Genomic DNA, 19,450 nt, shown 5'->3' with positions numbered 1-19,450 from the left:
TGCCCGAAGAACAGAATGATGCCATCGATCTGGACTTCAACATTCTAGGAACTTATCTAGATGATAATCAAAATGTAATATGTATCATAAATCAAAATATACTCAAAAAACCAATTAAATATCGTAGATTTTATGCGATTCCTTATAATAATATGTCTTTGGAACATAACTATATTTTAAATCAAAATACAAGTAAAATAGAACAATTGTTCACACCGACACAAATTAAATTGGGTAACGTCAATACAAACGAACAATGTCTAAATAATCTTAATGAAAATTTTCCCAACTTTATAAATGCAACTAAGGTTATTGAAACATGTCAATTCATACCTAATTACAAACAATTTCACAAAACAGCTAAAGGAATACTTCTTTATCGCTTATCACAAACAGATTTGGATACACTCAACAAGCAGTTCAAAAATGATACCAATGTCACGCTTTCAACCGATAACTTACCTGTCTATCTTGAATTCAATGGAACGATCACAATTAATTCCCATTATTACGATAATATATCATTTAACGATACACAAGCATTCAAATACACATTCACCAATTTGACGAAAACACAACAATATGAAATTTCGCTCAAAAATCGTAACACATATGAAATTCGATATGATTTCTCGAACATTGACCAACTTCTCACTGATAACTATCCAATATTCATAATGGCAACTGCCATTTCGTTCGCATTTTTTCTAATCATTATCACTATAAGATCACTCTCCTTTAAGTGCCAAAAACATAAACCTAAAGAATTTGACCGATTTTTACGAAATAGGGCCGAGAAAAATCGTCAAAAAAATCGAAAAAAATATAAAGTTTCGCATTTTTAACAATTTGTTAACAACCTTGTATTGCAATAAAAAACTTAATTTTACTAAAAAAATTTTTGTACAAAAAACCACAATCCATAGCATAACCATCAACCTGGGTAAATAAAATATTTGTAAATACAACTATTTAATCTCATAATCCGCATCTATTGTATATTTACGGGTCCCTAACAAATACGCAATTTATTAAGTACCATCTCTTACAATAACCATATATAATATATATATTAAAACTAGTATGGACCAACCAATGGGTATGAACTATCTAACGTTCGAAACTGGAGATATTATAACTAGTATGGACCAACAATTGGATATGAACTATCTGAAATTCGAAACTGAATCAGTTTGTAACTACTTACTTGATCTCCTTCTTCAAAGAAAGAAGCTGCCTCGCGAAACAGCAAAGGCTTTCAAGTATATTTCAAACATAACTATGCGTTTTAATCACATTTTAAATACTACAGATACAAAATATATATTTAAATTTTCAAGCATTAATCTTCCTTATTTTGTCACCCTAACAGCAGAACAATGTTATAATACAAACAAAACCTTGCTATACAAATCATTTCAAAAAACCGAAATGATTATTACATTAGAACCTAACAAAGTTTTACTATTTAAAAATAATATTGAGACGATTTTGTATGAAAATTCACTTGCAAATAAAACACTAAATCCTATATACGACTCAAAACCTTTTACAACACGTCTACTAGACAAATACAAAGTGAACTAAATTTATGCATTATTAAAGTTATACCTTCATATCGTTCATACAAGCTATCATCAATAATCTTGAATATGCTGTACATAAAACATAATATAAAATAATAAAAAAACAACTATACAATAATTGGTTTATACCACACTATTGTAAATATTATTATAATTGTTAACAAACATATCTCATGAAGGTTCATATAGAATCTTGAAGAAAAAATCAAAAAATAACATTTTATTATTGCTTTAAATTAACCATGTGTATAAGACCTCTTTCTTCTCAGGGAGGAAGGATGCTAATCCTTAATCATTACCTAATACCTTCCCCCCCCCCTGATTTAAAAGGTTCATTACCCTTCACACATTTGTCTGTAAAGATTATATAATCAACTATATAATATCATTACCTAAGTAACATATCTATATCTAATAAAATGCTATTATTGTTATTGCAAATGTTAAAAAAATAGCCGTTTAACGGCCTTAAAAAATTATTAAATAAACATTATAAAAGTATATAATTTTAATTCTATAGCAAAAAATGCTACAATTATAATGTAACATAAAATAAATGTAAATTCTGTCCTCGTAAAATTTTCATGTGTAAATAAATTATATGGTATTAGCATAAGGACCTATCTATGATATAACCAAAACACTCAAAATATAAACTATTGTTACATCTCATCAATGTTTTTCAATAAAATGTACCATTTTAATAACCGTCATATAAAACCGCGAAATTTCCAATTAAAACATGTTACCACTGAAATGTATCTAAAAATCGTGTCATTTCAAATACAATATATAAGTTACAAAAACGGGGTAATAAACAAATATCCTCGTATATACATAATATACGCATAAACCTAACTCTAATTAGACTTAAACATCCTACTACCTTTGTATAATTATTGCTCATTACGAAAACTGCTCGAATGTAAAATTCCCTAATTATTAGACTAATTAAAAATTTTTTTTGGGAAGAAAAAGTAGCAGAATATCAAATTATAAATTTCTCTATTCTTCTAAATTAGATTAAGTTAATCTAAGCAAAATTATTTTATAAACAACTTATTATTTATTGCTCTAATTTATCTCTATTCTTACCCTTCCTCAAGATAAAGGGGACATAAGTGGTTTTCTTACAATAGAATAATTTAGTTTAAAGAAAATGCCTGACAAGTACAATAATCGATATTGCCTTTTTCAAGGAATTTTAAAATTTGTTAAAATAAAAATTTAAAGGGTTTAAAAAAATGTAGTGACAACCCTTAGTTAATATGTTATAAATCATAAGTTTATAAGTTCAACCCATAAAAAGTAGTTAACCTGTAAAGAGCAGAACAAGTATCTCATTTTTTTTTCTCATACCATTTTTTTCCGCCACATTTTATATATCCATAAGAAATTTTGGCAGTTTTTAGTCTGAAATTATTTAACATGAGAAATTTTCGTTATAACCTTTATAATTTTCGAAAGATTCTTAAACAACATATTTAAAGGCCAAATATTAAACAAGAATAATGTACAAGCGACACTTAACAACCGCAGCAAACTATTTAGAAAATTAAGACCAAAAATTAATAGCGCAACAGCTTATTTTAGTAATCGCATAACAAAATAACGTAGCGCAGCTACATATTAGATGATAGAAATGCCAAAGGCGTATTTTACATAGTAGTCTATTTATAATATGACTTTATAAAGACTATTTCTATTATAGCAAAAGATATAGCATTTTGTAGGACATATGTCCTTTTCTAAATTAATTTAATATGGTACACATTAGAAAAAATATTCATATTGTCATATTTAACGTTATAAAAATCCAAATTTAAAAGCTAGTCAATTTGGATACATTGCCTTGTTTTAAAAAGAAATTTTAAAATAAGAATAAAAGTCTTCTAAAAGCGAACCAGATCTAATAAGAAAATAACTTTGTCTATCACATATTTAAATCTGTCTCTGACAAAAGTATATAATTTGACAAATAAGTTAATTTGAATTAAGTTAAGCATAATATAATATCACGTCGACCAGGCAGGTAAATAAATAAGCTATTAACCAACCCTTTGGGGTCATATCAGGTAACTTTACTTATCTCAGGTATCATTTATCACTGCAGTTAACATACAAATAATAACTTAAAAATAAAAAAATCCAAGTGAATCAGCTTTCCTTTAGTTTTACATAATTTGAATCACGTCAATTATCACATTCAAGGAATGGCTAATGTGAGATCAAAAAATAGACTAGTAAAAAATATTATAATACAAATGTGATTAATTGTTGAATAAAAAGATAGACAGAAAACCCTAAGAGACCATCGTTTTAGATAAACCCAAGGGTTATACTCTAAAGGTTATTACAAGTAAAACATTAAAAGCTCTCCTTAAATAAATACACTAAATAAAATAACCTTTATCTCTTAGAAGAAAACTATACGGTCATTTAGGGACTAATGTCTATCACAAATTACTTTTTACGACTTAACTCAGCCTCATTTAAATTTGGAAACCGTTGAGCGCTTCTCCTTGGCAACCTGGATCTCATTCTGGGATCGTACGGAGTTGACTGTCTGGGATCAGATTCCTCAGTGACAATTGGCTTCAAATAATCACGAATCTCCTGTGAATCCTGCAGGTACTCTCGTAGTTTCCCCAGCTGCTCAGGTGTGCCCTAAAACAAATCCAAGATAATTTTAAGTTTTACTAATATGATAAGCAGGTTTCGGTTTAGACATAAATCAACCTTTGAACGATACACCACAAAAATTCTGTCAAGAAAAAGAACAAAAACTAATTTAAAAGACGCTGTCTTACACTAATAAAAGTAAAAACATATTATATCACATTTGCTATCCTTGTTTAGGTTTAATATTTCTAAAAGTTGATCTTAAAATAATGCCTACCTGTAATGAACTATAGCCTTGAAAATCACTCCCATCCGGAGAACGCGGGATCTTGTTAATACTCATAAACGGGTTGAGAGTGGAACTGAATGGAGGGGTGGTATTGAAAGATGGGGATGGAGCACTTGGTCTCAAGCTAGACGTTATCAGGGGAACAGAAGGATCATTGTTTCCTCGGTATATCATGGTGTTGTTTAAACTTGAATTAGGACCCTCTTCAATGCCGCTGTCCGGAACCCCTTCAACCTCAGGCTTATTTTTAGTGTCACTTCCAAGATCAATTAAAACGTACTCTCCATTTCTATTAACAGGATTATTGATCTCTGGGGGATTCACAGTTGATTTAAAAGTTTGTAGAGGGATAGTTTCCTTCTTCTCATTTGTAGCTGGAGGCTGTACTCTAACGGGAGGTGACCTTATGGCGTCATATAATCTTTCCTAAAAAAAATAAACATTCTCAAATGTTTTTTTTAAAAATAAAACAAAACAGACATTGTTATTCTCAGATTTTAAGTATATTTTTCAGCAGGACTTTCATATTGAAATACCTACCTATGAAAACTTTGGCTAAAGAAAATTATAAAACCTTTTAAAATATGGATAAATACCTTTAAGGGAGTCTGGACATTGGCTAAACCCCCCCTGTTCTCAGTATTTCTTGATACAGAGGGGGGTGGTTCCAGAGCAGCAGGCCGCTGGTGGGGAGGAGAGGCCGAGTTGCCCGCAGGGGCACCACCAGGGATGTTGGCCGCCTGCGGAGCTTGCGCTTGTAAGTCAGGGGAACCCGTTAAATTCGGTCTGACCACAGTTGATGATTGGTCTGAAGGTGCTTGAGGACTTGACCACCTCCTCTGACTGAAATATTGAGCATTTAATAACTATTATCCCACTACTTCTTTGTGGGAACACAGGGGGAAAGCCAATATAAAAAAACGTTATCTACCTTTATATATTTACAAAATATTTTGTTTCTACAAAGGAAAAGAAAATTTTCTTATGTCAATGATAAGGATTGTTTAATTATATTTGTAACATAAACTATATAATAGGTCGTGCTGAAAAATAATAGTAAATACTCACATGAACAATATTACACACACCAGCAAAGCTATAAAAATGCAGCCTCCAACTCCACTAAAAAATCCCTCCAAGATTAATTCCACCTGACCGATCTTAATAGTGGCACTTGACCCAGAGCCAGGGGTAGTTCCTTGGGGTGGGGTAAACGGCGTGGTAGAAATAATCGGGTCCACATCAGGGAAGGGATAAAAACTGGAATTGCCAGGGAAAAATGGGGAAGCAGTAGTCCCAGGTTTAATGTTATTTCCCATAATCTCATCCCACCACCTTTTATAATCAATCCTCACACGTCCACTATGCATTATTAAAATCTCTGAAAAAAAATAAATTCATAAAATAATTGCAACATAACTCCATTAAATATATTTCAATCATTTTATTAAAGCTAATCAAGGATACAAAAAAACACACAAAAGATAATTTAATAATATGAAACATCATAGAAAGACTGATTTAATCATAGAGGTAAAGAAATTCTAAAAAGTAGATAGAAAGTAAAACTTTAAAAACATAATCAAAATACCGACTCAGTAAAAAGAATTAAAAAAAATGTCAAAAATTAAATCTAAGAAAAATAATTAAAGTATATCATAATCATGATTAAAAAATTAAACATAAAACACTGAAGACTCTCTATTTTGGTTTCGGTCTTGGATGTTCTCACTCTTTTCTTTTGTAACATAGCAGCAAACTAAAAACGAAATGCGTTATTACATAAACACAGTTAAAGTATTCGCTACACATTTTTTTCAATATGGCGGCTACTATCTATCTATTCATTGTTTTGATTCAGAGCGCAGAATGCCGCGTTCAATTATGCACATATGATAAGGATTTTATTTATAAAAAAATCATATCTATAATTAAGTTTTAAAATAATTAATCGTTCTAAAAAAAAATCAAAATTTGTTTAAATTACAAAAAAACATATGTAATTATATATTTCTGTGATTTTAAAATGTTTCCCCCCTAGAAATTAAACTATAATTAAGGCTTCCCCTTTTAAAAACGAATTTTACCCCCCCCATTTCTTTTAAAGATAAACAATCAGATAAGCTTTCTCACAAATCAAAACAATTAATATATTTGAGAGATTTAAAGCCAAATGTTAATATTTAAATCAATTAAAAATTTCTATTTGTTAAAATTTTAACTTAACTTGGCCTATAAAAAAATATTTTATTGTCACTCACCTGTGCAAGACAGACATACTAACAGTAGCATGACCAACACAATGAACACTTGCGACAAAACAATAACCCACACAAATTGTGGGTCCACCAATATCTTTTCCAAGTTCAAGTCATTGGAATAACTAAATATATAAAGCTTTAACATATGAATTTAATCGATTTTATAAAAAAATATTCAAAACTTGTATATTGACTTCACCTTGTCTCTGTACCCAGAGATTTCAATCCCATGGCCTCTAGGGTAACTTGGGGCGCAGCCGTGCTTGTAATGACCTCAGTAATACTCTCCACAGAGCTTACCACCAGTTCTGTAGTAACTTTAGGCATAAAATCCTCATAGGGATTAAAAACTTTGTAAGACATTTTTTTTCTTCCCTAAGCTAATATGTTACCCCTTAAGACTCTTACTTATAACTGAAGAAAAAATAATATTAACAAATTTTAAAAAAATTAAAATCAAAGGAAAATTATATGATTCCAACAGCCAAGAACTAGAAGAACTTCTACCAAACGGTAAATTAATTTTATCATTACAATATTTCCCCCTGAATTAAACTACTCATTCAAGAACGACGACATTTTAAAATGCTTATAAAATCAATCAAAATCAATGATAGGGCTATAGCATAAAATTCAAAAAATCTCTGTGTAATTATGGCTGGACGGTAAAATACTACCTATGTACCAACCAATCCACAGCTAAATCAAGCTTTTCTTTTATGTAATATAATAATATATATCTTGTTGACGTCAATTACGGCAAAAGTAATATAGGGCAGCCTCGGAAAATAGACTTTATTTATCTTTGATTTCCCCACCCAACACAACAACACTAACCCTCTTATTTGCTTTAATCTCTTTCCTTTTTATAATATCTTGTCGACGTCAATTACGGCAAAATGTATTATAGAGCAGACTCGAAATATTGTTTTTAATGCCCTACCCAATAAAAATAACACTAACCCTCTCTCTTGCTTTAGTCTCTGTCTTTTTTTTAAATCTTGCAAAAATAATGAACACACACATTATAAGAATTTATTTATTATACAACTCTTGTTCAGATTTATTGGAGCAGTTAAATGAGGAGTTGGCTATCAGGAACTTGGAGGAGGAAACAAACAGCCTGGCCATCCTTTCAATATCCAGGGAGCGATTCAGGATTACAACGCTGACATCCGTGATGGGTCCCACAGGTGAACTCCTGGGGTTTGTCCTACCCCTCACCACGCCACCAGAGAATATCCACAAACTGGATTACACCCTCCATCCAGTTCATAACAACTCAACACCGCAACAGCAGCCGGCAAATTTGTTAGAGTCGGTCATACCTCATGTGGCCGACTATCAGTACCGAGTAAAAGGATTGCTCACTGTAGCAGATTCCAGTGTCCTAAATCTAATGAGTCACCAAAACATAGTGCCCATTGTAGCAATCGAATCTACCCGATTGACAATGAATAAACCAGCTTGGGAAATAATTCGGAAATTTTCCCTCTCTCCTTTCCAAGGAGCTGTTCATTGCCACCCTTATCTTCCTGATGATTCTCCACATCCTCAACCGCGGGCCATCAAAAATGGCCATAACATTTACGTAAGAACAAACTACTTTTATTGCTATGGAGTGGTCCTTATTGATTTAGTGCACATATCATCCACATTAATCGGAGGAGAAACCTGTAACCATCAAACAGCTATCTCAAGCTTTGTTCAGCCGGGCTCAAATCCTGAACAACACTACCAATCAGGTGAACTCAGTTTCATTGGCTCCTGTGAACCATCAACGACGGGATGCATGCTCCACGGACAAGTTACCTTCAGGAGCAATATGTCTTCCAGCATTGATCTACAAAACCTACTCCATCAGGACAGCATGTACTTAATTTCACCAGTAACACAGGAAGGTTACAGAACCTACAACCATCTCACATATGTCATGGATACCGATGCATTCAGACGCATCTACACCCGCCAGCAGCTGCTCAACATCCTCAAAACCACCGCCAATTACCCCCATGAGGTGGCTGAGGAAAAATTTCAAACAATTGCGCTTGATGTCCGCACCATTTTCCGGACAGACGTTTTCCATCTTGCAATCCTCATCACTCCTGGCTATCACCGGGGGGAATCTGTTCTCCAAGCATATGAGCTAACCCCATCAAGTCTCACAACTCTCTGCCTTCAGAACAAGCTACAGCAAGCGACCATCCTATAAAAAAGTTACATAAAAAACATTATCCTATAACAAAATTTTAAAAAATCATGTTTTTTTTGTCTTTTTTAAGTTTGGGCACAACTTCCATTTTCCAAGAAAGGGGTATTATGATATGGATTATGATATAATCCATAAATCATAATTTTTTTTTATAAAAAAAACAGTATACGTTTATTTGCACAAGATGGTGCAATGATAAAAGTAAAATCCACTTATCTAAAAATTTGTTTATTTGAAAATTCAGAATAAGATTTATTTTGTTATTTAAGTAGATTGACATTCCCCACGCCCCCCCCCTTTTGGTTAAACACGGGAAATCTAGATATGTCTTTTATTTAAATAGTTTATTCAACTTTTATGATTCATCAATATAAAGGACTTCTCTAACCTTCTCTCACTTCCCTTTTGTGACCCAAATTGTAAGAACTGAATTCTAGTATTATGTAAAGTACTTATTTAGGAAAATTGGAATTTTCATTTCTAATAAAAATACACAACCCCCCTCCTTTACCCACTTCTATTTTTAGGCCTTAAAATTTTACTATAAAAAGGAGACCTCACCTTGAGTAAAGCAGTTCAAATTGAACACTAACGAGATTCACATCTCAGTCTCCTCTCAACACACAATCTAGGCAAGAAAAAATATATATATAAAATGGAAGGTATTTTAGATTGGACCGATGCCGAACTGGCAGCCTTTTTAGATCTACCTAATGAAATTATCCCTCCCCAGGATTTGGCTCACTCTAGTGAGGGTAATTGCTTTATAGACTCGAACCTAACTAATCTATTGGTAACAGTAGATTTTATTATTTTATTTAAGTCAACAATTCGACCTAAGGCAAGTAGGAAAACTTTCTTTGCAAAAAGATTGCAAAAGGTCCAGGAAATAGTTGAAACCCAGAATAAATTTACAGGTTTTAGACCTTACTTCAGATATCTAATAACTTTATCAAAATCGGATCCTAAGATCCAAAGATTTATGCTTGACCAATGTACAGAGTGTCTTTACTCTTTCTATAAAAATAAAAACCCACTATAATTCTATGTATGTTTTCTTTTCCATGTATATATAATTATAATATTTATTTAATGTTTATATGCCTTTTACCAAATAAAAAACTATGAATCTATTTATGTATCTAATGTATGTAACTATAATATCCATTTAATCTTTTACCTATATGTAAATAAATTATGTATATATTGTATAAAAAAATCTTAGTTTCTTATTAACAACAAGGATGATTATTTTCATTTTAAGTAGCACCCTCACCTGTTTAGGAAGATACCAGAATTATAGGACTGAGTTTTCAACTTCTATACATTAGTCACAGTTTTTTTTCTCACTCTTGTGTAACTCTGGAAGGTATCTCACTTTGTAGGCCTAGAAGAAAATAGGTCTTACTATCACAAAAGAAACATTATTACTAAATAGAGATGAAAAGATCTTATTAAGTGTCCAGGGTAAACCCCCCCCCCCTCCGTGGTTTTTGGAATAGCACGGATTAATAGTTGTTTAGAATATCATGCAAGTCTGTGTATACCTTAAACCATTACAGTGACATTTTCCCCCTTAAATGAACCAACAACCAAAGTATAGAGAAACACATTTGTACCTTAAGCTAGGGGGTGTGTCGCAATCATAATCAAATTAAGATGAATATCCCATAGAAAAAAAATATTTTGCACTTTGTTAGAAGACCATAATACATAATTACATTTTTTATCCAACTCTCAAAAACAAAATTTCTTTTTTTGTGAGAGGGGGGGGGGAGAGGTGATAACTTCTCTAATTTTCAACCAAAGGGATACAAACTTAAGTGGTGCACAAAAAAATATTGTTCCCTGCTTAGATTTTATCCCCCGCCTACTCTTCCTAAACATTCTAGTAACGAAAGTTTTATTAAGTACTGCATTGGTTTTGCTTTTATGGATTGTATAACACTTGTTTTTTTCTAAGTACATATATAATCAAATCTTGCAATCAGTGTCGTACATTTTTTCTTTCTTTGAAAACTTAATTAGTAGAGGCAGAATAGAATACTCCATACCAAGGACGTCTAAACATTATATTTATGGGGGTCGCGAAACAGCTAAGCTTAGACGTTCTAGCAACGAAAGTTTTGTTATGCCTCGCTTTTTGTACAATATATACCTATATAATCAAAACATTTTTACTGTTTCAACATTAAAATCTGGAAAGTAGAATACGCCTTCAAATTTTGGAACCTAGGTAAATTACATGATGTTATAAGCATGGCATTTCTGTATATACTTCTAAAGATATATTTCCTATTATATAAAGTAGTGAGGTTTTTGTCTGTAGCTTGAGATTTCATTACTGAATCGATTGAGTTCTTCATTTTATGGAAGCTTTACATAGGTTCTTAGATTGTATTAGGCCATTTTACATTTAAGTCTTGGTGTGGTCTTTACCTATTTTTCTCCCATTCCCTACTGAGCCCCAAGAAGATAGCTACTTCAGAAAGAGTCCTACATTTTGAGCAGCTGTACAATATTGCAAATTAGTGTAAAGTGGCACCAAAAAAATGACGTCATACAATAAATTTGACCAATGAGGGGCCAGTATACACTGTAATTGACCAATGTTAAAATTTATAATAGCCTCTCATAGGTTATCTTATCATATGACGTCATTTTTTGGTGCCACTTTACACTGTTTCCAATTATGCTGCACAACTTCTGGAAATAATTGTCCTTGTTCACTATAACGCATGTTTTTACACATTTGCACTTTAATTATTACATTGTTATAAAAACAAAAACTGAGTTAAGAAAAAAATTACATGCATTGAGAAAGTTTGTATGTGTGTTTTCTGAATGACATATAATTTTCAGTATGGCTTCAAAACCGTTTAGTATCCGCTGGATTAGAACCACTTCTCAGTGATACTGAAAAATCATGTATAGGATCGTATTGCATAAAATTTTCTACGAATATCAAAATAAAAGAACAAGAAAATGGATTGAATCTTATCATTTTTATTTTAATATCCGCGGAAAGCTGTCTATACGATACCATAAATACCTAACCACTACAAATATCAAGAACAATTGTATATTTATAATCGAGTGGATAATTCTAACATGCCTAAATTAACCTTATCAGCTATCCGTTACGGACGTACAGACCTGACCTAATCATAGAAAAGCTTCCCTTTTAAAATAACCTTATTTAATATTTTTGACTTTATCTGAATTTCTTATTTTGTATGAGTAAGGAAAAAGTATTTGAATATTTGAGAAACGCAGGAAGGGAGGGGACATTGGAACATTTATTGCACTAGTCCTAAAAGTTTTTTGAAAGCTTTTTTTATTTGATGCCTTAACAACTTTGAGTGCTTTTAGTGAATTTTAATTGGTTGGTTCATTAAGTTGAGTGACTAAATGTTACAACCACTGTAATTTACATTACATTGGGGATGTACATCAATTTATCAATAATTGCCTTATCCCTTTAGATCCCTTGAGAAACGTATTTAGATAAAAAAATTTCAAAATATTTAGAAAATCCTTCCTCTCAATGTATTCCTATACATGAAATTGTCAGTTCCCCCACTAGCACATAGTGGTACCACCAACCTCACCCCACTAGCACATAGTGGTACCACCAACCTCACCCCACTAGCACATAGTGGTACCACCAACCTCACCCCACTAGCACATAGTGGTACCACCAACCTCACCCCACTAGCACATAGTGGTACCACCAACCTCACCCCAGTTCCCCCACTAGCACATAGTGGTAGCACCAACCTCACCCCACTTTCCAGTTTATTAGAAAAATTTGAATTTATGGGGTTGGTGGTGACCAAGGACATCCAAGCTTTTTTATTTGGGGGCAGGGTAAAAGATTGAAAATTAAAAAATGTAGAGGTTTTTACGGGGGGGGGGGTATCTTTATATCATATAGGCAAGGACGTCCAAGCTTTTTTTATTTGACGTCATTGGTGGTGAGCCTCTGCAAAAGCAGAAGTACATATTAATGGTTTTTTTATTAGGTTAGGTTAATTTGGTAACAGTATCTCTTCAAGGGTTCAAGCTTTCCCCACATTGATTTTAGAGTAGTTCAGAGACGTCCAAGCTTTTTATTTTGAGTGTAGTAAAATAAAAGGTTTGAGGGGGGTTTTTTAATGTAGATTTTAATTTTTTTTGTGGGGTTAAAATAATTGGTTACAAAGTTTGAGGGGGATAAACACCCCTTTACCCCTTGGACGTCTATGCCCATCTTTCACTAATCTATTTTTTTAAAATCTGCAATTAAGTAGTTATAAGGTGCAGTGACGCTACAGGAAAACACCTAAATATATACATATTTTATATGTATCTATATTCAAGGTTACAAGGTTACAAATTTCCCATAAACAATATTTAACAAGAACAGTTTTGTACATGCATAGGTAACGCAAAGGGATCCTAAGTGATATACAGGAATCCTAAAATTGATATACATCTCCCATGATGATAAACAAAATTACCCGTTTTTAAATGCATTTTATTTGTAAAACCACAATAAACTGTAAATTGCACTGGTACCCAAAGTTTTTTAACCAAGATGGGTCATAAACTTTGAGTACTTTAAATGTAGTGTTCAAACTTTTAAACCATTTATTTTAATCTACAAATGTACAAACTTGCAGCGGCAAAACTTTTGCACTATTAATATGTAATTTTGTTTATTATTATTGGGGATCTTATCCCTTGAGATCCCTGGTATAACCCGCATTTTTGAACAAATCTTCTCAATAACATTTAAATGAAACCCAATTTGTCTCTTGTCTTATATTCTACTGTGTGTATAAAAAAGAATGTTGTATAAAAGAATAAAAACGCCGAAAGTTGTATTTGCCGGCTCTAATAAAATGATTCTTCTAGCTGGCTAATACAACGATAATCCCAATCCACCCATCCCCCCATCCCCTGACCATAGATAAACAAAGAGAGGGGTATGTTTCTGGTAGAATCCGTAAAGGTGTGTGTTTTAAGGCTTAAAAATAGTAGTAGAACGATAATATTCACTAAATATGTTTATTTCTTATTGAAAAGAACTATAGACAAATTTTTTTTATCTTTTTATCAATAGCTGATGAAAAATTCATATGTCAAAAATCCCTGCATTAACATACCTTAACATCTATTTATGCAATTAGCTTTTGTGGGGTTTGATTAAATCACATGTAAAGCCTAAACTTGAGTCAAAAATGTTAACTTAATCTACCCAAATGTTTTAAAAGGTGTTTAATAACAAATAAATACCCCGCATGTATATTGTTTTTTAGGTTTAGAATTAAATTTCTCGTATTCATTCGAATCCGGTGGATAGAAACCGGTTCTCATCCATACGAAAAAACTATGTCTAGCATCCTATTATATCCAGCTTTCTACGTATATAAAAATGTACAATAATAAGATTAAAACCAGTTTTTTTAGCCAGTGCCTTCGGCACCTCGGGGCTAAAAAAACTGGTATTAATCTTATAATTGTACATTCTAATCCGCGGAAAGCCGTTTATAATACGATGCGAAAAATAACTATTACCAATATGTAATAATTATGCCTTTTTCTAGTAATCTGAATATGAATTTTTATACATAGATTACAATATCTTTAAACAAATCCCTTCCCCCTTTATGAAATACCAATCTTATGCACATATTTTAGACAACCTGTATATCGTAAGTAACCACTCAGGGAGGGATGGGATATTTGGCTGTTTATACCACTAGTCCCCAAAGTTTTACAATAACTTTACCTTATTCGATGGCCAATCGACTTTGGGGACTTTAATAAATTGTTACTGTTCAAACTTTTCAACCATTACAGAAGGGGTTATTGTGTATCATCATTTGGGATGTACATCAATTTATCAGCTATTGTCTTATCCCCTTATGTCCTTGTATGCGATATGTAAATTTGAGACAACCTGTATATCGTATGTAACCACCACTAGCCATACATAAACAAATCAGGGAGTAAGGGAGGGGACAATGGATCGAATATTCAATTTTTAGGAGTCTCAGACTTTGGGTACTGGCTTAAAGGGAATGTGCAAGAATTTAGCAGTTTCTGGCTGACTTTGGGTACTATAGCGCACAGAATGCCACTAACTCGTTTGTTAGTTTTGAAAATTGCAGACAAGTATCAATAAACTTAATTTGTTATGATGTGGCTGGTTTTAAAATTTTTTTTCTTTCCAGAAAATATCATTTCATAGATAAAAACTTTACTGTGATATTTGTTTAATAAACAATCTAAGAATCCAATTAAATTTTGGGTTATGGGGCTATGGGTTGAATGGGTTCCAGAGAGATTTTTCTAGTTATTAATTACATAATGGTTACGTCAGTCTGATGTGCTGGTAATATAATTTTCAAATGAATGCTTTTTTCTTGGAACTTCTTTCTTATTTTATTGCTTTCTGTATTGTATTAACTCTCCCTTTAAAATTTCCTCCATATTTTCTGGATTAATCTGGATTTCAAGGTCTTTCAGCAAATACTCTTAAATTGAATTAATTGCCCAATGTCCCCTCCCTTACTCCTTGTAAACAAATGCAGAGTGTATCTCAGGAAGGTAAAGGACGATGGCAATTAAATTAGTCTTTCACATATGCTGTCTTCTACTATTCTAATAATAAACAGCTAACAATAGAGATAGAAAAAGTTTAAAATATTTTCATTTTAATATCAGCGGAAATCTGTATTAAATACGATGCGATAAAGAACTATTCCAGTATGGCTTAGAAACTTATCAATATCCGCTGGATTAGAACTGGTTCTCATCCATACTAAAAATCAAATATAGCATTGGATTATTTATTATTGCTTTAATCTTACACCAGATTGTCATTACTTTAATTAAGAGAAACTTGTAGCTGTCTGAAATAATGATTCCCCATCCACCCCCATTACTCCATCCCCTCCCCTCCTACTGGACGAACTGACCAATAATTGATGACTACATTAGCAACAATTTCTCCCCTATATCTATTTCTATTCCTGAGATTATATAGAAAAATCTGGAATTGTAAGGTCAATATAAATTGTTACCATTTAACCTTGTACAGAACTGCATTATATCTTATCTTAATACATTTGTTTAACTTTAATACTGTTATCATATCAACATAAGACTTATTTTAACTGTCTTTTTAAAAATATATGTATAATTATATACTTATTAGGCTTTTCAGGTTGTTCAGCAGCCTGAAATTTTTTGTGGAGATTCACATGACTAAACTATATCTGTCCGGAAGTCCATTACGCTATGGTGGCAAAGAAATTAAAACAAGGAAAAGTAACTTTTTCAGTTGCTATTAAAGATAGTATCTAAAATTGCGTCTGAAGATTGATATAACCAACTTATCACATATCTGTCTTATAGACACCAACTTGTATAGATGCCTTTTTATTCATTATCCATATATTCAACGTCCAAGCTTTGAGTCAAGAGAGGTAGTTCACAAGCAGGGAGGGGACATTTGGCTATCTATGACACTAGTCCTCAAAGTTTTATAATAACGTTTTCTTATCCGTTGGCTAAACAACTTTGGGGACTTTATTGAATTTTGATTGGTTAGTTGATTAAGATTAGTGTTCAAACGTTTCAACTATCAATTGTAATCTACAGAAGGAGTAATTTATTGTCTAATCATTGGAGATGTATATCAATTTATCGGGCATTGCTTATCCCTTTAGATTGGTGGTCCAGGTCTTATTTACTTTATTCTCTGATATTTCTGTTTGTCTTTTAAAACTTTAAAATATTCATGTTTGCCTGGAATGGCTCTTATATCTGAAAAGTGGACAAGAACAAAATTATTATGTGAGACTAATAGGATGTCTTGTGTATTTTGCAAAGAAAATATGGTCTTTCATTTAAGTTTAGGTTCTTTGAAGTCCCTAGAATGGGGAGGGTTCACCAACCCTCCTAAAACAAATAGCCCCCAAAATTTTCTTTTCTTTAACATGACAAATTCTGCATTCAATTACCATAACAATATATTTACAAACTTTGTTGACTTAAAACTTTTATTCTTAAAAAAAACTTGTTTAGAATGAGGTATTAGTATTCCTAAGTTATTGTTTGAAAATAAAATAAATGTTTTTATTATTTTGCTTTCGCTTTCACCTCTAAAATGCATTAAATAAATACACAATATTCATCATGGAAAGCTTTGAAGAGTTCTAAAAATAAATTTTGGAACAAACATTGAAATTGTTTATCCCTAAACCTTGATATTTACAGAATTGTTATTTCCTTGGGGCTACTTTATCACAGAGTAAATTTTTTCGCCAGAGAAATGAGCATACACCCCTACACTCCCATCTTGTGCACGCTTTTTTTTATACACCCCTACACCTCCCTCTGCACGCTTCTGTTTATAGTTATTATATCCTTGTGTCTACTTTACTACAGGCTAAATGTTTTTGTTAGGGAGATAGACACCCAACACCGCCTTGTGCACGCATCTGGACATAGACATACACCACCACACCCTTCCTTTTGCACGCCTCTGTTTATATTACACCCCTACACGACCCTTCTGCATACCATACACCACTACACCCCTATTTTGCCCACCTACATCCCCCTTCTGCACGCCCCTCTTTATAGTTGTTATTTCCTTCTGGCTACTTTATTACAGACTGCACCTCTCTGTTTTTAGTACACCCCTACACCCCCATATTGCACTCCTCTATTTATAGTTGTTGTATCCTTGTGGCTACTTTATTACAAAGTAAATATTTTTGCCAGGGAGATTGGCATACACCCCTACACCCCCCTTCTGCAAGTTTCTGTTTATACATACACCACTAGAACACCCCCCTTATGCACGGCTCTTTTTATAGTTGTTATTTCCTTGTGGCTACTTTATTACAGAGTAAACATTTTTGCAGCGGAGGTAAAGTGCATTTTATAACCTTTTATAGTTACAGTTCAAACTATAGGATAAAAAACGGTGGTTTACCTTAAAGGGCCTGTAGAGCTATAAACCCCAACCCCCCTTAAATTTTTTACTAAGTTATAAATAAGGGAAAGGGTCAGTTTTCGTCTGTTGTTTTATTACTTTATAGAAGGTTAATAAATTTAAAAATAACGGGAAACGGGGTCAGTGCTCAATAAGCACTTTGAGGAAAAGCACAAGAAAATCTTTTCATTTTCTTTTATTTCTAAAATTGAGAAGCTTCATTGTTTGGGAAAACCATATTGGTTCAGCAGTTAGCGAGATCCTTCGGTACAAACAGACAGACACTCTTCCTTTTAATTTTTCATAAGGATGATTAGAGTAATTTTAAAAATCTAATAATTTTCAAAATAAGATAGAAATGCCCATATCAAATGCTTTGTTTATATCAAGCTGACATACATTGTTAAAATATATTTCAAGCTCTTGTGCCCATTTCTCAAGTTAAGTATTTGAGTATTTTTAAGTGTAATATTAAAATTGGGAAGGGCTGCCTTCTCCTTGCCAGATGAAGGCTTTGCAAACCCCCTAATGAAACGCTATGCACTCCAGAAGCGCCGGAAAATGTCATGTGTGACGTAATAAAAATACGTCTAAATCTATATCTTTTCAAGGGGTTTCCGTTCCCACTTCTCCTCTCATTACTCCCCTTTATACGTATTTATGACGTCACACATGACACTTAAGCACACCACTCTAAAAGATATTCATAAATAAAGTAAAACTTAGAAACCTAGGATAAATTATTTTGCTGTCTAAGAGATTGAAAGGAACAAACTCAAAATTATATTCGATGCAATTTTAATAGTATCAGTAGGGGAATGGGATCATGGAAAAAGAACGAAGTAGCGGGTTTCGTCGTACTTTCACATTAGCTTTTCTCCTATTTCTAGCCACTGCGGGGGGCTCTAACCTTGAAGGGCAATTATTAACATTTACCAAACCTAACCTAAAATAACTTATCAAAAGCTACTATCAAAATACGACGAAACCCGTTTTTTCGTTTTCTTTCCATCATTCCATTCCCCTACAGTCTTATGTATAGCTAAAAGACATTAATAAGTTTTTCGTATTGTAAAAGAATATACCAAAAACTAAACATGCAGTCGGTTTGGAATTACCAGGTCTTAAGTATCAAACACACAGACATCTATACACAAATATAGCATCATATGAAAAACTGAAACGTCATAAACTTATCTACGGGATACAGACGCCGGAAATAATCAGGATAGAGGATATTTCTTCTCAAGAAAAAGATGCATATCCCCAATCTCTTCTTATGCCGGGAGGAGGAGGACAATGGGCTGGTTTTATTTATTTGTTGGCTTAACAACAGTGGGTACTTTTGAATAGTTGGTTCATTATGTTGAGTATCCAAATTTTTCAATTACTAATAGTAATCTACAGAATCGATAATTTTGACAGATACACAGACAATACTGTTTATATGAATATTTTCTGGAAATTACAGTATTCTACATTAAA

At 32.6% G+C, this 19,450-nt stretch overlaps 1 protein-coding gene across 1 annotated transcript; it reads right to left on the bottom strand.

Moving 5' to 3' along the window:
- Positions 1-2,991: 2,991 nt before the first annotated feature.
- LOC145314046 (uncharacterized) lies at positions 2,992-7,092 on the bottom strand. The gene is made up of 6 exons (XM_080153782.1): positions 6,958-7,092; positions 6,759-6,880; positions 5,566-6,256; positions 5,094-5,340; positions 4,486-4,923; positions 2,992-4,253 (listed from the first exon to the last, which is right to left on the bottom strand). The coding sequence occupies exons 3-6, from the start codon at positions 5,865-5,867 to the stop codon at positions 4,050-4,052; spliced, it is 1,191 nt and encodes a 396-aa protein (XP_080009908.1). The 5' UTR covers positions 5,868-6,256; positions 6,759-6,880; positions 6,958-7,092; the 3' UTR covers positions 2,992-4,049.
- Between the last annotated feature and the right edge of the window lie 12,358 nt (positions 7,093-19,450).

This window comes from Acartia tonsa, chromosome 3 (assembly GCF_053477335.1).
Source record: "Acartia tonsa isolate MP-2025a chromosome 3, ASM5347733v1, whole genome shotgun sequence".
Classification (NCBI taxonomy): Eukaryota; Metazoa; Arthropoda; class Copepoda; order Calanoida; family Acartiidae; genus Acartia; species Acartia tonsa.
This window is presented reverse-complemented; position numbering and strand designations above follow the sequence as displayed.